The 27,105-nt window shown below is 38.0% G+C and overlaps 1 protein-coding gene across 2 annotated transcripts in view; it reads right to left on the reverse strand.

The window, feature by feature from the left end:
• Window positions 1-27,105, reverse strand: part of GYS2 (glycogen synthase 2) — a 51,985-nt gene that overhangs the window by 581 nt on the left and 24,299 nt on the right. For both annotated transcript variants that reach the window (XM_045463010.1, XM_045463009.1), the window contains exons 6-15: window positions 25,015-25,132; window positions 24,486-24,606; window positions 21,414-21,520; window positions 20,466-20,525; window positions 19,451-19,529; window positions 18,582-18,695; window positions 8,559-8,685; window positions 5,166-5,261; window positions 3,838-4,001; window positions 2,297-2,377 (exon numbers count right to left, since the gene is read on the reverse strand). In XM_045463010.1, coding sequence (XP_045318966.1) covers window positions 2,297-2,377; window positions 3,838-4,001; window positions 5,166-5,261; window positions 8,559-8,685; window positions 18,582-18,695; window positions 19,451-19,529; window positions 20,466-20,525; window positions 21,414-21,520; window positions 24,486-24,606; window positions 25,015-25,132 — 1,067 coding nt within the window. The remainder of the gene's footprint in view (window positions 1-2,296; window positions 2,378-3,837; window positions 4,002-5,165; window positions 5,262-8,558; window positions 8,686-18,581; window positions 18,696-19,450; window positions 19,530-20,465; window positions 20,526-21,413; window positions 21,521-24,485; window positions 24,607-25,014; window positions 25,133-27,105) is intronic.

Below are 27,105 nucleotides of genomic sequence, written 5' to 3' on the forward strand. Positions count from 1 at the left end.
TATGGTCTGTTCGTGAGCTATTATATTTGATTTATTTTGATTCTGATACCAGCAAGCTCAGGAGAGATTCATTAAATAAATAACTTCCTTTTATTATGCACTGAAATGTGCCAGATGCCATCTATCTATCTACCTACCTACCTACCTACCTATGTTATCTTACTTATTCCTAGTAACAACACCAACAAATTTGTTTTTCCCACATACAGAGACAACTGAGGATTAGAGAGGTCAGATGACTTGCCCAAGGTCACACAGCATGACCCTGTGTTAGAGCAAAGATTTGTATCAAGGCTATGATCACTCCAGATCCTTTAATATCAACTGTCATGTTACGCTGCTGCTATTCTCAGTCTCTATGTCACTTTTCAGATTGGTCAATGAAATTGCAGAATATGGGCATTCTGGACATGCATGGACAGCCACCATTAGAAAGAGTCCTGGAAGCCAGGTCACTTAGTTGACCCTGAAATTCCACCAGTTACTTTTAGTTCAGTTAATGAGTAAATATCACTAGATTTTTTTTTTTAATTTTTTTTTCAACGTTTATTGATTTTTGGGACAGAGAGAGACAGAGCATGAACGGGGGAGGGTCAGAGAGAGAGAGGGAGACACAGAATCGGAAACAGGCTCCAGGCTCTGAGCCATCAGCCCAGAGCCTGACGCGGGGCTCGAACTCACGGACCGTGAGATCGTGACCTGAGCTGAAGTCGGACGCTTAACCGACTGCGCCACCCAGGTGCCCCAAATATCACTAGATTTAATCAAATTGCCCTTCTACCTAAGATTCACTCAGATAACTCATTTGTTAAACAAGAGCTAAGCACAACTATGGGTCTGGCACCATAATGTCACTGAGGAAACAAAGATGAAAACCAAGATTCTTGCCCTTTAAGAGCACACATGCTTGACCAGGGAGGACAACTGTATAAAATAGTTGCAGCCCTCGTCACTCTGTATATCAACTATTTGTGCACATTATTATCATGTCATACCTATACAATCACTGCAAGGTTCAGATATTTTGCCTGAAAGCAATAAAAAAGAAAAGAAAAAACGAGCTGAGTCATGCATTTAGGACCTGGCTCAAAGCAGGAGCTCAATACTTACTAATTGAATACGTTGAATAAATGGATGAATATAGGTGAATTACCATCAAGTAGAGTGACTGCCTCTAAGCTAAACAATTAACCCTATTAAAATCATGAACATGAGAGTTGGAATTTGTATTCTGAAGGATTTTAAAAACCCTGTCATGTTCCATATGGGCAAATTCTACTTTGGGTTAACTTTTTAGATCCATTTCCCTTGAGACCTGATGGAGGTAGACCATAAGTTGTATTATTAAGCAAAATTGATTATGGTAAAAGTGACTCCTGACTGGGAGATTACATCTGAACTCAGAGGATTTATAAATACTTGACAAGGATTATAGCTTTGGGGAATCCCTGAATTTGATGACTCTTATAACTGTACATATTCTTTGTGGAGATCATGGAAGCTGTGAGATATTGGCTCCTGGGCGGGGGCGGGGGGTGGGGGAGGCATAAAACTACTAAGCTAAGATAGATCTCATACCTAATAATATAGGTTTCATCTTTTTTACGCCTAAGCTTTTACCTGGTGGATAGGGTGGCAAAGAAGTGTAACTTTTGGACTGCTATGTAGACTGCTGTCAGGATGAATCCCACTGAGGAGAAATGTCTGATGCTGCCCTACTTCAAGCTGTGTTTCCTATCTTACATCCTTCTAAGAGAATGTGGTGACAAGTAGCCTATGTTGGTCTCATGAATATAGATATCTAAGTGAACTTCAGAAGAAGACTCCTGGGGGCACTGCTGACTGGTACATGAATATTCATCTAATCCAACTCCTGTGGTTCCTGAATTCACTCTTTCTCTTGCCAAGTAGTCACCTGTATCTCAACATTTCCTTGGATAGCGAATTCACTGGCTATGAAAGCAGGGCAGTTCATTTCTCAATAACTCTCAAGAGAATGGGGGTCTAACAAAGCAGTTTCAAGCACTAAAGCAGGGAGAGTTTTAATGTGGGGGTGCTTCTCCAACAACATGAATTAGTTGACTGTCTGCCCATCTGCATAAGGCTAACTCTGAATCAAGGGCTTTGACTTGGTCTGATCTGTTGGTTCCTCTATTCTTTGCTTTAGGGCAAAATTATGAAAAAAGTATAATAGTTTGTGTATTTAACTACTTCTAAATTCAAAGGTATTGGTAGGACTTACCATACATAAGAAATTTAACTTTCAAAACAAATCCACAATACATAAAACACTTACCGTTGGTGGTGATGTAGGTTCCATATGGAATTTATCTGGAAAAGCTCTGCTTAATGTCAGGTACCTGGCATGTTGATAATACTGTGATAGAAAACCAATTCACAGGTTTAAAAAATTACATATTTCAGTAACTAAGTTATTATGTAAAATCTTATTCTCCTAGTTATAAAATCCATTTTTTAAGTGGTAAAACCGGGGCGCCTGGGTGGCTTGGTCGGTTAAGTGTCCGACTTCGGCTCAGGTCATGATCTCACGGTCCGTGAGTTCGAGCCCCGCGTCGGGCTCTGTGCTGACTGCTCAGAGCCTGGAGCCTGTTTCAGATTCTGTGTCTCCCTCTCTCTCTGCCCCTCCCCTGTTCACGCTCTCTCTCTGTCTCAAAAATAAATAAAAATGTTTAAAAAAATTTAAAAAAAATAAAGTGGTAAAACCTATTCACCCTAAATTTAAAAACAGAAAAAAATGAGTTTATAGTTTTATTATTTTCCAGTGAATAGGTAAAGAAATACTACAAAAAGTTGGAGAGAGGGGCACCTGGATGGCTCAGTCAGTTGAGCATCAGACTCTTGGTTTCAGCTCAGGTCATGATCTCACAGTTCATGGGTTCAAGTCCCGCATTGGGCTCCACGTTGACAGCACAGAGCCTGCTTGGGATTCTCTCTCTCTCTCTCTAATAAATAAATAAACTTAAAACAAATGTTGGAGGGAAAAGCCATACTGACCTTACTGAAAACTCTGAATTGAGCACTAAGGGGACTGAAAACACTGGCTTCATTCCACAGAAAAGCAGTATAACATGGGGAAAAGGTGGGGTCAGAATAATCAGACAAACTGGACTTAAATTCTGCTTCAGACCTGAAGTAAGAAACATAACTTGTAATAGCCTTATCATTCTGGTTTTATTACAAAATGCAGACAGTACAATTAATCACCCAGGATTGTAAGGCACTGTCATTAGCATGTGTAGACAGTCCGCAAATGGAACATCTATCATTTTTCAGGGAGAGTTTAGTGATATCTAAACAGATCTATTATGTGAAGGCAAAGTCAACTCATTCTTTATTAAATCATCCAGTGCTAAGATATATAGACCTCTGGGTACTTACAAACCTATTGCATAATTGAAAGGAGGTATTTTCTGTACTTGTCATTTGAAAAACAAAGTTATTCCCATTCCCACTGTATTTGAGGCATATGGTCACGTTATGGCTTAGAGCCAAACAAGATACAAATGTTTCTTTAGATGTTTTCCTCATATTCATGAACCAATACCTGTAATGCATCAAGTTAAGCACTGACAATAGAGTAACTGGTAAGATCACAGCTAGCTCCTGACGGATTTGCTGTTATAAGCTCAAACTAAATATGAAGATTTGAAGTTAGGACTTTGCGAGTTTATAGTAAGTAAAAAAGTACGTGAAAACATTACTGGAGATTTTAACAATGATGGTACTAAGTTGACTTTGTAGATTATGACAAGAATCTCGATTTTTATAGTTCAGTGGGATTTTTAAAGTGGCTCTCTTGATCACAGACTTGCTTACTCTGCCCAAGTATCTCCAATCCAGAAGATCGGAGAGCCTCTCAGTTCGGTTTCTCTGAATAATTCTCTGGCGGCGGGACTGTTTGCAAAATCCATAGAGAAACTGAGTCAGCTGATTGCAGGAATCATCTGGAGACTGGAACCGCCTGTCAACAATGTAAATGCCTGAGGGGCACAAAAACCAAAGCACAGATAAACGTAGGGCTAACCTTGGAATATTTCTTCTCCCTTGGAATATTTCTTCTCCCATTCCTGACATTCTATCTCAGACCGCCACATGCATTACCCACTCCCTGACAGCCCCCACTGCCTGTTTCATCTTTCCCCTTCCAAGACTGTATTTCTCCTGTGATCTCCTCCTAATGGTTCACCACTGTCACCAACACACAGCCAACACAATGGATCTTGTTAAAAAAATTTGGCAGCAGAGGAAAACCCTGGATCAGGGATTCTCCCCAGGACTGCTCACTAACCAGAATCTCTGGGGTGAGACCTGGGTGTCAGTGATTTTTTTAGGCCCCTTGGTGTTCCCACCACGCACCACTGGCTGAGAACCACAGCTGTAGCCTGAGGAAAGAGAACCGTGACAATGCAAGGGTAGGAGACCAGAAAATTGGCAATGTGTGGGCAGACAATCTATCCCCTCTCTCTTTCTTGCTGCTGGGCAACATGGACACAGAGATGGTGGTATGCAAATTCTCCCGCCGTCTTAAACAATTTAAGTGAATTTTGCCAACTTGGCACAGACCCTTAAAATAATGACACTGGGGCGCCTGGGTGGCTTGGTCGGTTGGGCGTCCGACTTCGGCTCAGGTCATCTCACAGTCTGTGGGTTCGAGCCCCGCGTCGGGCTCTGTGCTGACAGCTCAGAGCCTGGAGCCTGTTTCAGATTCTGTGTCTCCCTTTCTCTGACCCTCCCCTGTTCATGCTCTCTCTCTGTCTCAAAAATAAATAAATGTTAAAAAAAAAAGTTTAAAAAAAAATAATGACACTGACCAACTGACTCTAAGGCCATGGTTACTGTAATGTCACTTCTAGATAGTAAAGGGCCAAACCAGTTCAGAAAATAAAAAGATAAAAGGGCCAGACTTGTCCAAGTTTAGCATGCCTTTTATGGTTTGTCTTTTGGACCATATATTTAATATTAACAGCATTTTTATGTTTTCTGTGAACCACATAATTAAATCTACTTTTAATTAAACAAGAAGTATAAACATTACTTTAATCATCAGGATAGCTTTAGAGTTAGGCTCCATAAAGACCCTGTGCTTTGTTTGGCTAGAGGTCACTTCTCCCTGTGTTGGGTGAATGATGAAAAACCTCACCCACCGTAGGCAGTAGGATCAGCCACATGCGCCTGCATGAAACAGCCAAAGCCGGACAGGTTGGTTGTCACACTGGGGATACCCATCACCGTACATTCAGCTGCCGGGGAAATAGACAAACGCTTGGCTTCAGACCAGTCCCTATATCCTCTAATGCACGCAGAGGGGGCAAAAGCCCAAGTCTGCCTAGTAATAGTGATGTTTATTTTGTACCAGGCACAGTACTGAGCTCTTTACATGTATTAACTCATTTAATCTTCTCAATAACCATGTGAAGTGAGACTGTCATCATCTCCATCTTACAGATGAAGAAATTGAGGTTAAATAATTTGCCCAATGTCATAAAGCCAGGGAATGGGGTAGAGCTGGGATTTGAAGGCAGGCGCCCAGCTCCAGGGCTCTTGTTTGGAACTGCTACTCTATACTGCCTCTCTCATTCCAGCTGGTTTTGTTTTTTGCTCCATTCTAAGCCATGTCTCAAAGTAAGTGGTGAGTTTGTGGTGTCAGTAAATAGACTTTGGACACGAGCACCTCCTCCTATCAAATTAATCTGCCATGCCACAGATCCCTCCCCTTTTCCAAGTGGTCACTGAACCTAGTCCTCTCTCACCTTCTAGTCAAAACCTGTTTTTCATAAAATAGCAGATATGGTTTTTGTTTTGTTTGGTTTTGGTTTTGGTTTTCTTGTTTGTTTTTAAAGAAGTATTACTTCTCAGGGTGCCTGGGTGGCTCAGTCAGTTGAGCGCCTCAGGATATGATCTCACAGTTCCTGGGACAGAGGCCCATGTCAGGGTCTGCACTGACAACTCTCTCTCCCTGTCCCTCCCCCGCTCGCAGACACCCTCTCTTTCTCTCTCTCTCAAAATGAATAAATAAACGTTTTTAGAAAAAGAAATGTTACTTCTCACAAGGATGTCTTCATTTTTAACAAGGATTTACATTTGTTTATGGAATTACTCTCGGTTGACTGGTAGTTTGGGGTTAAAAAAAAAGATTTCCCCACTATTCAAGAAGTAATACAATTTAGACAGTGGCCTTCCTTCTCTTCTGCTCTGCAAGTATTTCCTCTAGAGAGATGTGGTTTCCTAATTTGGTGGAGAGGGGTTGGTGGAGGAGAAAATGAGACAGGGATTATTGACTCATACAAGAATCTAATGCAAACCTGGACTTCCTTCCCAGAAAAATTCTTATGCATATATGTATAAGGAATTTTGCCTACAATTCCACACAAGTTCACTGAACCTTATTTTTATTAAATACTCATTAACACACATGTATTGAAATACCAGGTACCCATAACCTTAGTATATGTTCATTGAATGAATTTAATGGAGCATGTGCTAATATTCATTAGATTTTCTCAAAACACAAAACACAGACTTAAATGAATACTTTCTGGAGTATGTTAAACTTAGTATCAGATAAAAAGTTATTCTAAAACAAATAGAGTTATCTAACATGCTAACACCAAACTTATACCACAGAAGAGATATTGTTATTCCTGTAACTATAGGTTAGGTGAAGGGTGGCCAACTTTCTTTGGGTAATTCAAAACAGAGAATGACTCATTCACTATGGAGTATTTCTCAACCTTCTTTTCCTATCTACTTATCTTTCATAACACCTTTGGTGGCCTTTATCTTAAAACACTAGATGTATCTCCTCTATCATTTGGGTTAAGTTTATCTTTGTCCTATAAAATGACATTTGGTGGAAAGTCCTCTGTAATTTATAGAACATTCTCTTTACCCAACATAAATGACTTCCCATATCCCTCAGTCACTCATGCTTTGATTTTGTGCTTCTTTATTTTTGAAACTTCCTTGATAATAAAGTATGTTACTTCCTAGAAATAAAAGGAACAAAAGTCAATAACAAAATGTTAAGTCCACCAGTAAAATGTGCATTTGATGTATCTTAAAGGATAGACGCTCTATTATAAACAATTTAAGATGACATGTGGGCATTTCATAAGGAGATATCATCTTTACAAAAGTGAACTGATACCCATAACAATTTTTAGAACTACAAGAGTGATAGCTGGAGGAGTTAGATCAATAACTTTTCTGTGCCATATTTCAGGAGGAGATAATCCTTTATCTATTTTCCCCCAAAAGTTTTCATGTTTTTACAGCTGCTGGCAAATTATTCTTGGTGGAACTTAAAATGATAGAATAGGGCCTTATGTCAAAAGATGCAGAGACTTCATGTTGCTCTTGTTGTAAAGTAAGATCCTATTTATATAGAATTTTATTCTTTTTCCTTCTAGATGTCTATTTATTTGAGAGAGAGAGAGAGAACGAGTGGGGGAGGGGCAGAGAGAGAGGGAGACAGAGGATCCAAAGTGGGCTTTGTAGTGACAGCAGAGAGCCGGATGTGTGGCTTGAACTCACGAACCGCAAGATCATGACCTGAGCCAAAGTCGTAGACTTAACTGACTGTGCCACCCAGGTATCCCCTATATAGAATTTTAAAATCTATATTGAAATTCTGGGATCAGAATACAAAGATTAGAAAAATTCTTCCTCTACATAATTCAACCTATGATCTCCCTAACCTTGACTGCTGCCGCCTCTCAGTTGGGCAATGATGACATTGAGATCAGGAAGCAAAATGTATTAATTATTTGTAAAAACACTTTCTGAACCTTTTCTTTTAAAATTCTAAATGGAATTATATTTAAATAAAAAGGAAAATCTCTGATTGCCAATGTGAGAAGGAAAAGTTAGTATTACATTCTTTCCGTTGTCATATATGTAAAGTACTTGTTTCCTTTTTAATAGGCATTTCTGTACAAATACAAATTGAGTGCTCTTGATACCAATGACAACCATGCTCATAAGGGACAAAAATGGAAAACAGATAGTGGGTCCAAGAATCCACCACTAGAGAGAAAAGAACAAAAGGAGGATGAAGAGGTAAAAGGGCCTGAATGGAAGGATGTCACTGGTCATAATACCTACCACTGAATTGGCATTTTATCTTAAAAGTTCCTCTTTTTTGAATGACAAGGGTATGAAGAAAACTTTTCACTGTACACCTTCTTATATTATTTATTTCTTTAACTATGTGAATGTGTTCCCTATTAAAAATTAAATACATCCGTTAATTTTTAAAAAACCCACTTTGAAATAAGTTTTAGAGACTACTTTTGCTGGACCATTGTTTTTCATATTAAATTCACTTGTAGTCAATTTCTCCTTTACATGGATAGTTGGGACTGGTAGAGATAACTCAATAACATGTAATCTTTATAAAACATTCTTTTTCTTTGTAATACAATGTATTATTATCATTTAACCTTAGTGGAGTTACATATCAGCTTTGAATATTCTATCTATATGCATAAAATATTAATAAAATTTAAAACATTCCCCAATCTATACAAGCCATATACCTGGAGTATAACCCCATGGTTCATAGTATGAAGGAAAAACTCCTAGATGACAACCTCGAACAAACTCTTCATAATCCATGGGTAATAAGGGGCTGGTGGAGGATAGGAACTCTGGGTGCAAAATCACCTAAAAAAGGGAAAATTCTAATGAGAAAAAAAGAATAGAAGAAATTAAAGCAAAAAATCTACCGTTTGGTATTCTGATACTGTAGAATCCTTGTGTTCTAGATTCAGGGAGAGAGAGAGAGAGAGAGAGAGAGAGAGAGAGAGAGAGAAGTAAAAAGAAAAAGAAAAAAGTGTGGGTGCTTTTCTCTCTCTCTCCATTCTGTGTATCTAGTCTGTGGACCTACTTTCCCTCAGGTTCCAAGGCCTAGATTGGAGGAAAAATGTGCCCGTTTTTGTTCTCATGCTGAACTACATCCTTCAACCCAGATTTCGTTGACAATAAGGGTATTGTTTTAAGACTTTATTTCCAAGTAATCTCTACACCCAACATGGGGCTCAAACTTACAACCCTGAGATCAAGAATCACATGCTCTACTGACTGAGCCAACCAGGCATCCCAACAATAAAGATTTTATTTTGTTTTCTAGTGGCTGACTGTTGTCTTATTTCTCAATTTGCTCCTACCTCAGTCAGGAAAGAGGAGAGCTATGTAATAGGCCATTCTCCATTGCCCCAGGCATGAGTTAGCCCAGAGTAACAGAGCTAAGAGACAGAGATACTAGGAATCTAATCTAAATTAGATCAGACTAGAAGCCTTCACCCAAATCACAATCCTCTCTCACCTCGAGGTAATCACCTCCTAATCCATCTCCCTGTTTCTATTCTGGCAAGGTGTCTACTCAATACAACGACTAGAGGGAACCTTTAAAAATGCCAACCCCTCCTCTGCTCAAAATCCTTCAGTGGCTTCCCATTTCACTCAGAGTAAAGTCCAAAGTGTTTACCATGGTCTTTTAAAGCAGTGGTGTCCAGGTAAATGTTTAAGAATGAAAAATCAAAATATAAGTATATATTTGTACATAAATTTACTACACATTTTACTGATATAAAAGATGTATAGCATACAGTTTCCAAATAATAAAAAAATGTACACACAAAAACCTACACACAGATGTTTGTGTCAGCTTTATTCATAATTGATAAAACATGGGAGCTGTTAAAATATCCTTTAATAGGTGAGTAAATAAATAAACTGCAGTACATCCAGACATTGGAATATTTTTCAGCACTAAAAAGAAATGAGCTAGCAAGCGATGAAGAAAAATGTACATGGAAAAAAAAATGTATATTACTAAGTGAAAAAAAGCCAATCTGAAAAGGTTAAATATTGTATGATTCCAACTATATGACATTCTGGAAAAGGCAAAACTATGGAGACAATAAAAAGATCAGTGCTCAAATGGGGGCAGGGTTGAATAGGCAGAGCACAGAAGATTTTTAGGACAGTGAAACTATTCTGTATGATTTTGTAATGATGGATACATGTCATACATTTATCAAAACTCACAGAAGGTACAAACAATGTAAACTATGGGTCTTGGTAGGTAATAATGTGTCAATATAGGTTCACCAATTGTAACAGATATACCATTGTGGTTGGAGATATTGATAGTGGGGAAGGCTGCATATGTTCCCAGGGAAGGAGTACATGACAGCTTTCTGTACTTTCTGCTCAACTTTGCTGTGAACCTAGAACTTCTTTAAAGAATAAAGTCTATTAAATATATATGTAATGTACTCCTTATTATAAATTCTAGATGATTAAATACTCCCAAATGCTTTTGTTGACTTTGGCCAAAATCTTGTATTCAGAACCAGTACATGGTTTCAATGCCTGAACATAGTAGTTCTGACATGAGATAAATGTCAGAACTTCATAGGTTCAGGGGTGCCTGGGTTGTTGCAGTCGGTTAAGCGTCCGACTTCAGCCAGGTCACAATCTCGCGGTCCTTGAGTTCGAGCCCCGCGTCGGGCTCTGGGCTGATGGCTCAGAGCCTGGAGCCTGTTTCCGATTCTGTGTCTCCCTCTCTCTCTGCCCCTCCCCTGTTCATGCTCTGTCTCTCTCTGTCCCAAAAATAAATAAACGTTAAAAAAGTTTAAAAAAAAAAAGAACTTCATAGGTTCATCAGTGACATGAGTGACTTCTTCCCTGAGTTGGACATTAGCCTTTGAATACTGGAAAAATATCTCCTCATGTTTTTGTGCCACTCACAATTTTGTGTAACAACCATAGACACAACCCCCCCCTTTTTTTTTTTAATTTTTAAGTTTATTTATTTATGACAGAGAGAGAGAGAGAGAGAGAGAGAGAGAGAGAGAGAGAGACAGCATGAGTGGGGGAGGGGCAGAGAGAGAGGGAGAAACAAAATAGGAAGCAGGCTCCAGGCTCTGAGCTGTCAGCACAGAGCCCGATGTGGGGCTTGAACCCATGACCTGAGCCGAATGACCTGAGCCATGACCTGAGCTCAGGTGAGACCATGACCTGAGCCGAAGTCGGCTGCTTAACCAACTGAGCCACCCAGGCGCCCCTAAACACAACCCTTTTAAGCTTAATCTGCATTGTTAACACTTTATCCCTTTCTTAAGTCTAGACAATCGAGACACAATTAATCAAGCCATGATGGGTAGTGTTCACTGTCTTCACTCTCTAGATACTCCCACCATGGCCAGTTTCAAGTTACCAATATGATGTCACTGAACCAGAAATAGGAAGGGCAGTAGCACGTCCTTATAGAATATTTCCACCGTGTGGGCACAATAGCCATAAATAACTTCAAGTGCATAGGTAATCACAGAATGTAATAAACAATAAGTATGTGATGTGTTTTGAGCATTACCTTTCATTTTAATATAATTGATTTATATTTTAAGTTGATATAATTTAAGTTTTTGATTAATATTTTTTAAGTAAAAATTTTTTTAATTTTATTTTTAGATGTTTATTTATTTTTGACAGAGAGAGAGAGACAGAGCATGAGTGGGGGAGGGGCAGAGAGAGAGGGAGACACGGAATCTGAAGCAGGCTCCAGGCTCAGAGCTGTCAGCACAGAGCCTGACACGGGGCCTGAACTCATGGACAGTGAGATCATGACCTGAGCCAAAGTCAGACGCTCAACCGACTGAGCCACCCAGGCCCCAGTTGATATAATTTAATTTTTTAAAATATCTGTTTTTAAAACTGGCTCACAAAATTTCTGAAAATTTAGCAATTGGCTCTCGTGGGCTGGTATGAGCCACTACTGGGACTATGCTGCCTATAATATTATGCAAAGGCAGGGACAAGGGAGACAATGGCTATCATTAGAAAGCTATGAATAGAAAAGCTACTTAACTGGTCACTTGGATGAAAGAACTCTGCTATTTCTCCTATTTATTAACGTTTTTCTTGAATCTTTATTAGGTAATTTGTTAGTTTCTCCCCATAGTTAAGTAGTTATTAAAAATAAATAGAATCTGAGGGCACCTGTGTGGCTCAGCTGGTTGAGTGTCCGACTCTTGACTTCAACTCAGGTCATGATCTCACAGTTCATGAGTTTGAGTCTCACATCTGGCTCCAAGCTGACAGTGCAGAGCCTGCTTGGGATTCTCTCTCTCTCTGCCCCTCCCCAACTTGTGCTCTTTCTCTCTCTCTTAAAATAAGTAAATAAACTTTAAAAAAAAGAAAAAAGTTTAGAAAATAAAATCTGATTTTAAAGTATTGGGATTATAATTATATATATAAAATTCATATACTATATATTATAGTATTTATATTGTGTATATATACATCATATACATCATATGCAAACATATATAAACACATAATATAGTATATAACATATATATGCTTATATATATGTTTATAATATATATATGCTTATAATGTGTATATATTATAATATACATATAAATATATATTGTTTATATTGCATATATACATAATATACATACATATATACATAATATAATATAATAAAAGAATAAGTATATATTTTTCCCAAGATAAATTTTTCTATATTTTTCCAAAGAGATTACTTTCAAGAAAAACCCTAATTTAGATATATAAGAACAATAACAGTTATATAATATGTTCTATATTATAAATAATGTTCTCATATATCACTTCACTTAATCCTAGCAGAATCATGATATTCTCATTACCCTAATTTTATTTTATTTTATTTTAAAGTTTATTTATTTATTTTGAGAGAAAGAGGTGGGTGGGGGGAGAGAGAACAAGTGGGAGAGGGGCAGAAGGAGAGAATCCCAAGCAGGCTCTGCACTGTCAGAGTGGAGCCCAGTGTGGTGCTCAAACTCATGAACCGTGAGATCATGACCTGAGCCGAAATCAATAGTCGGACACTTAACCGACTGAGCCACCCAGGCACCCGATATTACTCTCATTTTAGAAATAAATTATAAACATTAGAAATAAATTATATACATTAGTTATATTGCAGGAGATCCATAAACAGGAGATAGGTTAAACTTAAAAAATAAAATGGTAAACCATCCAAAATTGACACAAATAGCAAAGTAAAAATAGGTAAAATGTTTTCCTCCATAAAGCAAGACCCGAGTTCCTATCATGTGCAAAGTACTGCAGTAGGAAAAGCAACAAAAACACAGATACTGACTGTGTCCAGGCAGTCATCAAAATGGGCAGCCCACTGTACTCCTGGCAAATATCAGCAAACAGGGATTCAAAACTCATTGTGTCTACTTTGGCATTTGGAAGCCTAGTAAAATTTGTACTCTCCAAAGACCATTTTGGAACATGAAAACATCATGGCTCATTCATTTTGTTTCCAGCCAAACAGAATGACAGCACAACTAGAATAAGAGAACAGCTGCTGTGGGCCCCAATTACAAGGGCCCAGGCCAGAGGTCACCCCAAGGTCATAGGGAGGATTAAATGAGATCCTGTGTACAAAAGCCCCTAGCAGAGAACCTGGCTCACAGCAGGCCTTGGATCAGTAGGGAAAAAACAAATAAAAACCAAAATGTTGCCTGACCATATTTATCCTGTGAGGGAATCAAGATCCCAGGAAGTTAATTTACTTTCACTGAGTGGTGGCACAGGGTCAAGACCTGGAATCTGCACTGTGGGGTTTGCGCACTACACACACTGCCGAGACAGAATTGATGATAAATTCAAATTCAAAATAATCTGCAACACTTCCTGAATCAAATGGCCACAGTCATATGGAGAGCTCATCATTCCACTCTGAGGGTTAAGAATCACTCGATAGAGTTCTATAAATATTCAGGTGATCAAATATGCAATTACATTAGTTAAGCTTTTAAGGTTAGTGTTAAGCTTTTAAAGGATACCATTCATAAAATAAAATACCTGATTCTGAATTGACCCAAATCCATCTCAGTGCTTTGAGTGTATATTGTTATGAAGGAGTTATTCTTTTATTTCTTGTGTCAGTGTTTGCTTTATGATAATAATCAATGAATGTCTCAAAAGATTCATGAGTGTAACTGTATAAACATAATTTGTATGAGACAAACTTCCTTCCCCATTCACTCTACATAAGCCATGTGCTTTTATATCTCTGGGCCTCTTCACCTACTTCCTCTGCCTGTTATCTTCATGATCAACTGATACCGGCATGATAAACTCCCGCTGGCTCCTCAATCAAGATCTAGCGCACAGGTCATCCATTCTATAAAACGTTATCAAGTCCTCCAGGCAAAGATAAGTCCTCCATTCTCTACTCTCATCAAACTGTTTACACCTCTTTTCTAAGAGTCATTGAGTACCAGGATTTGCTAGTATGGGGCTAAGTACAGATAAAAGCTAACATTTATACTGCATTATTATGCACCAGGTAGTGCATTAAAGGCAACATCCATCATTTATTTAATCCTCACAACAGTTCTGTGAGTGTGGGTTTTTTGACCACCATTTCACAGATGAGAAGACTGAAATCCATTATGTCAGTTTACAAACTGATCAAGTGGCAGAGATTAAAGCCAGACAAGGGATCTTGATTGACAGCCCCAACTGCCTCCCTTGTGGAGAAACTACAGCAGTTGCTCTTAGCCTATAGACTTGGCAGAGGTGGGGACAAGGGCCAACTCATTTCTGCCCAACCAATGACTTTTTAAATGGGTGACATTTGTTTGGAAAAATCCCTACTGTGAATAGGAATCCCTATTAAAATTGTCGCAAGGTACCCATCTGCCTACCAACCTGAAACTGGTAGGTGAACAAAACACGTCAAAGTAAAACATAAAGGAAAGGTTTAGATACAGGGAAAAGACATATGTAGTAACACTTACCATATTTTAAATAAGTCAACAGTAAACCACAATCACACACGCGTGTGTGCGCACACACACCTCACATGGGCATCTTTTGTATTAAGAAAGGAAGCACTGTAAAATAATTCTGAATCTGTGTTAGCTATAGATTGTACTGTTGAAAACTTTTTGTGTGTGGGCACAGGAGTGCATGTGCCTCTGTGTGTGCGAGTGCGCGCGTGTGTGTTTCCTTCCCCTAACTGACCAGCCATGTTAATGGTCTGTTTTTCCCCCTCATGAGTCACTACATAGTGCTGCTATGTGTGCATATTTTTCATTTATTTGTGAATTTTTATTAATTCTAGTTTTTGTTAATGACATTTGACTTTCCTTTCTGTAAAAAAAAAAAAAAAAGGTTGAGCAATTTTTACAACTGGGCTGCAGTCTGTGGGTCTTTACTCCTCATCCTTCCTCCCTGCTCTCTCCACCTGTCTGACTACCCCTCCCTGCCTGCCTTTGCCTTCAACCTCTTTATCCTTCACAGGCATTTTCACCAACAAGTGTTTCCACATCTAATCCTGTCTTGGTGTCCGCCTCTCAGAGAATGAAAACTGAGAAAATTCATATGAGACATAATCGCTGCCTCAAAGAACTCCCAGTCTCACTGGAGGAATGGACATAAATATCTTAAAAATACAAATAGTTCAGTGTGATGATTCCTAATTTGCAGTAGATAGAAATCATCTTGAGGATGCACATAAGGAGGCAATTGTTCTATTTGGAGTAGATGAATGCATGTTAAGAACAAATAAAGGAAGTGATGACTTCTAGGTTGCATCCCAAAGGAATTGTTAGAGCGGCTGAAGTTAGGGCACTTGAGAAAGAGAGAATAACAAAAACAAAGACACAGAGTTAGGAAAGCATTTGACAGACTTAAGAAATATGTACTTGTCCATTCCTGAGAAATTGCTTCACTTCTACCATACTTAAAAAAACAACAACACAGGTCAGCAAAGCATACTTTGTTCAGAGCTCTTAATTTCAAGAGACCTTCCAGGCTCAGTCTTCCCAAGAACAAAGGAAGCATGAACCACAGCCATGGTTCCATGCTTCCTGTGCCATCTGTATTTACTATACATATCACGTGACAGGCACCCAACAAGTCCTCAGGGGAAGAACCACAGATTTAAATATAAGTGTGACATACAAAGTTCTGTAAAGCTGAAAAGAAATTCATAAGTTTTCCTTCTGCCACTATTTCCTTTCTAAGGTGGGGGGGGGGGGGACTTGAGAAGGACCAGTCTAATTACATGAAAACGAGGTCAAATTAGTGCTGATACACTCTGAAGTAAGGTATGTTTCTGCAGATCCAATCGTGCTGAAAAACGTAAAGGATGGCGCACCCTTGGGAGATACATCCCTGCATTTTCAGGGAAAAATTTGTAGCCTACCTATTATGTGATGTGTGCTACAGGTAAAAATTTTGGAAATGCAGAAACACAAATGAAAAAATAAGTCACCCATAATTCTATAGCACATATTTTGCATGAGTGTGTGTGTGTGTGTGTGTGTGTGTGTGTGTGTGTGTGCAGAATGTGTTTAAATTGGATACGTAACACTGCATGGGATATTTTGTAAACAGCTTCTATCATTTAATTCTGCACTATGAGCTGTTACTATCTACTATCATGAAAATTCCTCCTGACTTAATTTCTGAGATACTTTTCCTCTTCTAACTCTTGCTCCTTTCTTCCACGGACTTTTCCTCTAATCTCTTAAATCTTGAAGTTTTCTTGGGTCAACACTTTTCTCTGCTCACTCAAGCTGGTCTTCCAGCACAGCAGGTTTGGCATTCCCCAGGATCCTCTACTGCCCCTGCACTGATAGCTCCCTTCTAAACCCAGACTCTGTTTTCTAAGTACACACGAAACATCTCTACTTGAATAGCTCACATGTAACTCAGACTCAATCTATCAAAAACAGAACTCAATTCATGATGTGACCTGACCCTCAAGCAAGCTTCTGATAATGCCTTTCCTTAGATTTTAGAAAGTATTGATTAAATAATGAAGCTATCATCCTTGCCTTCACCCTCTTTTTCCTTCCCAATGACCATGGGTCACTAAGTATGATCTTTTCTGTAGGCAACCACCATTGTTCCGTTCTCTCCAGCACTTCCGGCATGGCCTTTGTAAAGGGCCCTTATCATCTCTCAGCTGTACTTGGTGGGGCGTCCTTAACTTGTCTCCCTCTGCCACACCCACTCATGCTTGTACCAAGGAGTGAATGCAAGATGAGGAATGAATATGGACTATTTTTTTTTTCCAAGAAATTTTGCAGAGAAGTGTGGAAAAGACAGAAACATTTAAAAACATCAAGAGGAGACCAGGGTAAGGCAAAGCTTGTTTGCTTATTAATGTGAGAATATTTAAGGAATGACAGCAAGGGAAGGAGCTAGTAAACCTGGAGCATAAGGGAGGACTAACAGGGGAATGAGGTCCCAGAACTCCCTCAGAACCTAAAGGAAAAGAAATAATAATAGGTCAAGATTTATATTTGAGGGGGTACTGAAGGAATTTAGATCTCATTGAATTCTCTGTTCACCTGATAAGGTGAAAGAAAGAAGAAAAAGTGAGACCTTTGAAAAGATTGGTAAAAGCTTATGACAACTTCATCTGGAATACTGGTGAATGGGTTGAGTAGGGATCAGCAACTATCATTTACATGTTCACCATTGTGCCCTGCACCAAGCACTGTACCTGGAACATATTTGGCCCTCGGTAAACATCCTATAGACTAAGCTCCACAGTGGCAGAAACCAGGTCTTATTCATGCAATGAACACTGTGCTTAATCATTGTAGAAACTCAACCTTCAAAAAGAATGACTTGGTCTATAGAAAATTCTATAAAAATATCATTAGCCACACTCTCTGAAACCGGAAGCTTCTCGTATTATCCCTTTAAAGTTGAACTTTATCAGGAAGAAACAAAGAAAAGTCATGCTCATCTCAGAGATTCACTAATTAAAGTAATTCTTAGATTATATTTGTATCATTAAAAATGAGGCAATTTCCTCATTCTTACTGCCAGTCTTGTACAACGTTAAGAATGATACTAAAATAGTCATTATATTTTAATCACCCAAGACAGGAAATATAATTATTTTTTTAGAAATATTATCTGAGGGGTGCCTGGGTGGCTCAGTTGGTTAAGCATCCAGCTTCGGCTCGGGTCATGGTCTCCCTGTTCCCTAATTCGAGCCCTTTGCCAGGCTCTGGGCTGACAGCTCAGAGCCTGGAGCCTGCTTCAGATTCTGTCTCCCTCTCTCTCTGCTCCTCCCCTGCTCATGCTCTCTCTCTCTCTCTCTCTCTCTCTCAAAAATAAATGAACATTAAAAAAAATTTTTTTAGGGGCGCCTGAGTGGCTCAGTCAGTTAAGCGTCCTACTTCAGCTTAGGTCATGATCTTGCGGTCTGTGAGTTCGAGCCCCGCATCAGGCTCTGGGCTGATGGCTCAGAGCCTGGAGCCTGCTTCCAATTCTGTGTCTCCCTCTCTTTCTGCCCCTCCCCCATTCATGCTCTGTCTCTCTCTGTCTCAAAAATAAATAAACGTTAAAAAAATTTAAAAAATAAATAAAAATAAAAAAAATAAAATTTTTTTTAAAGAAATATCATCTGAAATAGTTCTGATAGGTGTCAAAACAAACACAGGAGGCTTCTAATAAACTCTCAAAAATATATTCTATGTCATTTTGAAATGCCCTATGTAAACAATTAGTTCTACCTTGACTCTGTCTGTGCGGTTGTTGAAAAGTCCGATCCGTCTAATGGTGCTGAGGATGGGATCAGTGGAGTCATCAATCATGTTGTGAGTGGTCACTGGAGGCAAAGACTGTCGCTGAAGTCATAGAGGAAAGAAAATGTCAGTTGTGGAAAGAATGAGTGTGACTAATTTCAACAATAAGTCATTGGCAACACATCATCAGCCTTCAGTCTTCTGAAATGACAGTAACGATGATGACTAAGTTTTGTGTGTGTTTCAGAGGAGGATAATGGGTTGAAGAACTTCCTTCAGATATTATGATACCTTTGTTTTTCACCTACAGCCACTATGTGAAAGGCCTAGACTTCTTGACTACTTTCAGGATTTATTTAGAATGAAGGTGTCCTGAAATCTTGACTCAAGATGGATGCCTTTCCTGGATCCTTCTAGCAGGGCTGACCTCTGATGGTTCCTGATGCCTCACTACTGTGACACGATGTGACACCTAGCTTCCATTTTTTGCAGTAAGTTCACTCAACTGAGAAACAGTCACCGTTTCTCTATCATGACTCAAAATGCTCTGCTTTTTGAAAATTTTAGGGATGATTTTATCGTCATTGCAATATATACAGTTTTGCAAATGGATATATTCATTCCAAATAAGTTTTTTAAGTGGATACAAGATACATTCCATGAAAATGTTCAAAAGAGCCCTGAAAAGCACCCATAAAACAAGCAAAGTTGTTATTTAGGTGAATGCATAAAAAATGACTTTTCTAGCTCTTACGCTTAAACATTTCCCAAACTAGCCCATTCCAATAAATTCAAATATTGATCTAAATTGATTTTTAACAATCTCGGGAAGTGATGGGCACTCTTGTCCTTGTTACCTGAGTTGAAAAGATGGCTCTTTTCATAACTGTTACATCATCTCGATCCAAAATATTGTTCATGTCAGGAATTTCTCCTCTGTGAGGAAAACCATGTTAATAACAAAAATAAAAATAACTGGCACTAATTCAATGTTTCCTATGTGTCGGACTCTGTTCCAAGCACTTCAAAAGTAAATATAAAACATGGTTTTATATAAATATAAATATAAAAACATATGGTTTCCTGATGAAGCTTATAGACAAATTCCTAAAGGATGAAGAAAAATAAAAGAACAATTTTGATAGCATAAAAGAAAATGAAAAATTTTTAAACATTAATGTTGACCATGAGGAGGACATTTTCATTATATTTTGCCTAGTCTTGAGTACGATGTTCCAAAGTGGCCATAACTGTCCATCTATGAGTTAATATTTTTACTGGTAAAAGGAAATGATGCATGCCTGCCACCATCGATCAGAAGATAACACAGCTTTCTCTTCATATTATAATAAAATCCATATATTTTATATATATTATTATTTTATAATACATTTTAATTTGATTTGATTATTTAGATTTTATTTTATAAATTTATATATTTAATTTATTTCATTATGTATTTAATGTTTATCATTCATAAAGTAAATATAGATTAATTAACATTACCTAATGTTAATAAATATTTTAATATGTGAGTAAATATAAGTATTTAATATATAAAGTCAATGTATTTTTTGACTCAAACATCTTGTGAAATTTCCCTCCATTTCACATTGACATATAATCCTTAATGAGACTTCCATTGAATTAGAACCTATTTACTTATGTAAATATGTTCTCATTTGTACATCTTGTTTATAACTATTTGCCAGATGAAAGAGAAAACAAAACTTGTTCACATGACATAATACATATTCAAAGTCTACTAATTCCTTTATATTGGAACAAAGGAAACACATTATAGTGTAAATTGTTAAATTTGAACAGTGGAGCCCTAAAATGTTTGAAGTGGTCAGGATTCCCAGCACCTACCTTAATAATGCATCATAGAGTTTCTTTCCAAATTTTTCCTTCACAGAATGTGCAATGTCCCTGTAAAAATTGAAAGATTTATAATTTAAACAGTGTCACAATTTGTAATCTTTTTTTGCTATGGCCATGCTGATGTTTTTGTCAGTGTATTTTTTGAAATTACAGGTCCTTTGGTACAAGCTCTTCTATTGTTTTTCCTGGTTGCCAGTCTAGTTGAATTAAAACCTCCAGAGCTGAGGCAGCAGAACTGCACTGAGCGGCCCACAGAGCTTCACATTTTTTTGCTTCAGGCGAGGGCAGGGAGGGGGTGTGGCTGGAAGTACAGATGTAACAAGATGGGGAAATTCTGTGATAATTGTTGAATCTGGGCTATGGGCATGTAGGGTGTCATTATACTAATCTCTTCGGCATTCATTTTTAAATTTTCACAAGAATTTTTTCTTTTTTTAAGTTCAACCCATCTTTAAAGATTTCTAGGGCCGCCTGGGTGGCTCGGTTGAGTGTCCAACCTCAGCTCAGGTCATGATATAACAGTTCATGGGTTCAAGCCCTGCATTGGGCTCTGTGCTGACAGCTCAGGGCCTGGAGCCTGCTTTGGATTCTGTGTCTCCTTCTCTGTCTGCCCCTCTTTTGCTCATGCTCTGTTTCTGTCTGTGTCTCAAAAATAAATAAATGTTAAAAAAAAAAAAAGTCTAAAAAAATAGTAAAGATTTCTACAGAGGTTTTATCCTTCCACAGTGGTTCATTCCAAAGCTTTTACAGTAACATAGTCCAATAGGCATTCCATAATCTGACATAATAGCCTAATGAGAAGTGAGTAGCATTTGTGCTATAATATTAAGGGGAAAAAAAAAACCACAACAGTCCAAAAAAATGTGTCAGAAATTATGCATGTTAAAAAAATCTCTACACTTATTGCTTGAGAACATTTATAGGACATGAGATTACCATAGTTGTTTCCGCACTGCCTGGCCTTTCAGGGTTTCCACATTGAAATTGTTTGTCTTGGCAGGCATAATGAAAAACACCACCACTGTGACGTCACTTTTATGCATCTAATGAGGGATTAGGAAACACAACCAGTCAACTACCACAGATAAAAGAAAACATCAACAGATGGACCTTAAACTTAAAAAAAAAATAGTGTTTTACATTATCTTTAGATAAAAGGAATACTTATTTATGATTGACAGAGAAATTATACCCACTTTCCTGAAGCTGACTCCGAAATATTATTTTATTTGGGCTTTCAGTCAAGATTTACTAACAATTTGAATATTCACACATAAAATATTTTCATTAACCAGCTAAAATATAGAGCAACTGCTATTGATAATTACAGTGCTTTTCTGGGGTTAAAAAAAGTCATAGGAGGGGCACCTGGGTGGCTCAGTTGGTTAAGCGTCCGACTTCAGCTCAGGTCATGATCTCATGCTTGTGCCCTGCACCAGGCTCTGTGCTGACAGCTCAGAGCCTGGAGCCTGTTTCGAATTCTGTGATTCTGTGTCTCCATCTTTCTCTACCCCTCTCCAGCTTGTGCTCTGTCTGTCTCTCTCTCAAAAATAAATAAACATTAAAAAAAAATCTACAGAAGTCATAGAATAGGAAACTCACTCCAGGAATAGCCACTGTATTAGAGAAGAATAAATGTACTATCTGAAAGAATGCTTTCTTTCAATTTCTCCAAGTATTATAATTATCTTTGATGTCTAAAATAGCAATTGGCTTTTTCTTCACACTTAAAAATAAAGTGACTATGAGGAGCACCTGGGGGCCTAGTCGGTTAAGTGTCCCACTCTTGATTTTGGCTGGGGTCATGATCTTGGAGTTCATGACTTCAAGCCCCGCATTGGGCTCTACATTGACAGTGCAGAGCCTGCTTGGGATTCCCTCTCTCTGCCCCTCCCCTGCTTGCACTCTCTGTTTCTCTCTCTCAAAATAAATAAATAAACATTAAACATACACACACACACACACACACACATTTATGCAGCCACTCTGGAAAATAGTGTGGAGTTTCCTCAAAAAATTAAAAATAGAATTACCCTACGACACAGCAATAGCACTTCTAGGAATTTATCAAAAGGATACAGGAGTGCTGATTTGTAGGGGTACATGTACTCCAATGCTTATAACAGTGCTATCAATAGCCAAATAATGGAAAGAGCCCAAATTCATCAACTGATGAATGTATAAGGAAGATGTGGCATATATATATATATATATATATATATATATATATATATATATATGTATACACACACACACACACACACACACACACACATAAATGGAATACTACTCAGCAGTGAAAAGGAATGAAATCTTGCCATTTGCAACAATGCTGATGGAATTGGAGAGTATTATGCTAAGTGAAATAAGTCAGTCGGAAAAAGATGGATATCATATGTTTTAGTCATATGTGGAATTTGAGAAACTTAACAGAAGACCATAGGGGAAGGGAAGGAAAAATAAGTTACAAACAGAGAGGGAGGCAAACCATAAGAGACTCTTAAATACAGACAATAAACTGAGGGTTGATGGGGGTGGGGGATTGGGGGGGGCAGGGAAAACAGGTGATAGGTATTGAGAAGGGCCCTTGTTGGGATGAGCACTGGGTGTTGTATGTAAGTGATGAATCATGGGAATCTATTCCTGAAGCCAAGACTACAATGTATACACTGTATGTTAGCTAACCTGACAATAAAATATTAAATATATATATTTATTTATTATACACACATATATATGTGTGTATATATATATATTTAAAGTGACTGTTAAATAAATGTATAGATAAATTGATTAATAATGTCCCTAAACATGATATATGTTTGATATAGCCTTGACTCCATCTATAAAGCTTGTTGAATAGATACATACTAGGAATATTACGGAATAAGATTATTCCAGCCTATTCTAGAAAAATCCATCTGGTCTTTATTAATGTATTACTTCTTTATTAATGTGGTATCAGGAAATCTTTTAGGATACTTAGTACAATATCTGCTCTAAGGCAAAAACAAATCTAGGTGCAAGAAAAAAAATTAACTGGACAGTGGTTCAGAGCTCAGTAAAGTTTAGATTGTCTTGGTATCTCAGTAAGATTGAAATTCTACACCCATCACCTATAGCGTACTCTTATTTATTCTGTATTTCTACATGATAGAATTAGAATATAAGCCAGTAACTTTCATCACTAGCTTTTACATGATACCATTTTGTATAGCTGCTTCTACTGGCACAAGTTTTATTGCTGGATTAACTGGGAACCTATATTAAGTCTCACCTTCCTGAGCAAAAAAAAAAAAAAAAAAAAAAAAAAAAATGATTCCACATTGAAGTGGGAGGCTCCTTTCCCCTCCTTCATGTGTCCCTGTAGTGGGACATCTCCTAGTTTCACAATTCAAGACTCTTAATCTCAGGGGGAGGCATGGCAGATGAGTAGGGAGAGGAAAAGCATTTGTGTGTGTCTGCCCAGTTGTACAGAGAGCAAAGGCTTGGTTGCCAGCTGTGCATGGTACACGTTCCTCTGAAGGCCTTCTTAGGTTGGGGGAAGATGGCAATCGGATGAGATAACGAGTTCTAATAGCAAGTTCAATATTAGGAAGCCTATTGGTGTCATATACCAAGCCACATCTTCCATTAAAGACTTTTTTGGTTTTAAAAATTGCAAATTTTGTTCTGCGTTTGCTTGATTTCCTCATATTTATCTTTCAATCGATTAACTCTTGGGACAGGAGAAGGAATGTTACAATGTCATCTTAAAACATAACACCATAAGCTTGTGGCTCTCTTTAAAAAATATCTGATCAGTTAATATACAAGTGAACAATGTAGCAATCCCAATAAGCAAATTGAAAGACCAGAGTCATTTTTAGAATAAGGTTGTCATTTTAAGTAATCAAAATCATGTATTCTCTTGAAAACATCCTAAGAAACCAGAAAGTTCTTTACTTCTCACAGAAGGAAGTCCTGTTATAAAAGTAGTACATGGTGTACCACCTAGGGTGTTCTTACCCTCAGCAGGAAATTTAACCTGGATAAGGCTTCTAGGAAGATGTCAGCTCCTTTGTTTGAAAACTCGTATCTCCCAGCAATGAAAAGGAACAAAGTCTTTTCAAGGTCAAAGTCCAGATGACTAAAACAAAACAAAACAGTTTCAAATAAAATAAGACAACAGCAACAAAATGTACAAATGAATTCTGTTAAAATTTAATGGGACTGAGAAAGGTAAACATTTACTATAACAATCTTGTTTTCTCTATGTCATAGGTCCCTAAAACGTGCTATTTTTAAAAAATTTTTTTAAATGTTCATTTATTTTTGAGAGAGAGACAGAGGGTGAGTGGGGAGGGTCAGAGAGAGAGAGAGAGTGAAACAAGAATCTGAAGCAGGCTCCAGGCTCCATACTGTCAGCACAGAGCCTGACACAGGGCTCGAATCCATCCATGACCTGAGCCGAAGTCAGACACCCAAATGACTGAGCCACCCAGGTGCCCCTGTGCTTTTTTTTTTTTTTTTTTTTTTTTAATAAAGAAAAGCATACCCATAGAAATGACCTCGAACAAAATCTTGGATCCTGGCCTTGTACGTGGCATGTAGATTTTGAAACTCATGTACTGCTGAAAATTTCTTAACACTCAAGCCATTTGGAGTAACTACATCTGGAAAAGCAAAAATAAGATCACCATAAATATCTTCTCTTGGGAGAGGGTACCATTGTAGAAAAATAGTGTGCTTAAATATATAAAATTAGATGTCTATTAACATTTCTAGTTTCTAGCATAGAACTAAAAATTCGTAACACTTCACAATAAATTGTTGATATAGGAAATCAGGAGTGTGTGACCAAAATAATATAAACTAGTACAATGAAACATCTAATTAAAAGCACTAATAATGATTAGTATAATTTTCCTTTATTGATTGCTTACTATGCACCAGGCACTGTTCTAAACACTTTAAAATGTAATTCATTTAATCCTTGCAAAAACCAATGGAGTAGGTGTTCTTATCTGCATTTTCAGAGACAGAAACGGAGGCACAGAGTTGTTAAGGAATCTGTCCGAGAACACAAGTGTCAGTAGGAGTAGAATCCATGCATTATGCCTCCACGTGTTGTGTCTTTATTTTTTTTTTTATTTTTTTCAATGTTTTTATTTATTTTTGCGACAGAGAGAGACAGAACATGAGCAGGGGAGGGCCAGAGAGAGAGGAAGACACAGAATGGGAAGCAGGCTCCAGGCTCTGAGCTGTCAGCACAGAGCCCGATGCGGGGCTCGAACTCAAGAGTTGTGAGATCATGACCTGAGCGGAAGTTGGACGCTCAACCGACGAGCCACCCAGGCGCCCCACGTGTTGTGTCTTTAATCATTTTGTACACTGAACTACCTATTAGCAACTTATTTTGACCGACTATGTGGGAAATGTTCTGTCCACTTGGAACACTGGAAAGGCAAGCCTTTATTTCTAATTCCCAGAAGATTTTACTCAAGCAGGAAGACATTTTTGTTTTCCAGAATACTAGTCTGTGACAAGAAAGATAGAGACTACTCGGAGTACAAAATTAGAGCTACCTACTGACTTGAATTCATGGGTTGTTGCATTTAGTAGCAGTAAAAACAAATGAGATTAAAAAAAAAAAGAAGCTATGTCAAAAAAATTTAACATATGGCATTGGAGATTTTTGCTAGATTTGAGATTTGAGTTAAAATTATAAATATGCCATTATTTTTGAAGGATATTTTACAGTTAACAAACTACCTTAAGTTTTTTTTTTTTAATGTTTGTTTATTTTTGAGACAGAGAAAGAGACAGAGACAAAAAGTGTGAGTGGAGCAGAGCAGAGAGAGAGAGGGAAACACAGAATCTGAAGCAGGCTCCAGGCTCTGACCTGTCAGCACAGAGTCTGATGCAGGGCTCAAACTGCTGGAACCGCAAGATCGTGACCTGAGCCGAAGTCAGATGCTTAACCCACCGAGCCACCCAGGTGCCCCAACAAACTCCCCTTTGAAATGGTTCCACAAAATCAACTCAGGCTTCTTGGTCATTTCTCATATAAACAACTCATGGTTCTTATGAGTTTTTACTAAGTAATTGGGCAAATGCTATACTCCTTTGCATACCTCCCCACAGCAGAGTGGATTTTAGGTTTCCAAGGTTTCTAGTAAAAGCCCTCGTGAATAATTCCTAGATGAACTGTATAGTGTGATCTGGATAGTAGACAATCCTCCCTTATAATGTATTTATCTTTCCATAACATTATATAGTGCTTACCTTGTGCTAGACTCTAGTATATTTGATAAATATTAATTTAATTTTTGTCAAACCACAAGAAGTATAAGTTATTTTGCTATCCCCATTTTACAGATGAAGAAACTGGCCTGTTGAGAGGTTAAGTTATTTGGCCAAGATCAAAGTAACTACAAAGTAACAGCGGTAGGATTTAAAAAACAAGGCAGCCTGGCTCTGAGGTCTAGGCTTTTATCCACTGTGGTGGTCAGCTGTATTGTCCAAAAAGATATAGAAGCCCAAAATGTATATGAATATCTCCTTATTATGACTTTATTTCCTCTGGAATTTTTTTTCATTGTTTCACAAACATAGCTATATAAGGATGAGATTGTGCAGATAGGAT

This window comes from Leopardus geoffroyi, chromosome B4, assembly GCF_018350155.1.
Source record: "Leopardus geoffroyi isolate Oge1 chromosome B4, O.geoffroyi_Oge1_pat1.0, whole genome shotgun sequence".
Classification (NCBI taxonomy): Eukaryota; Metazoa; Chordata; class Mammalia; order Carnivora; family Felidae; genus Leopardus; species Leopardus geoffroyi.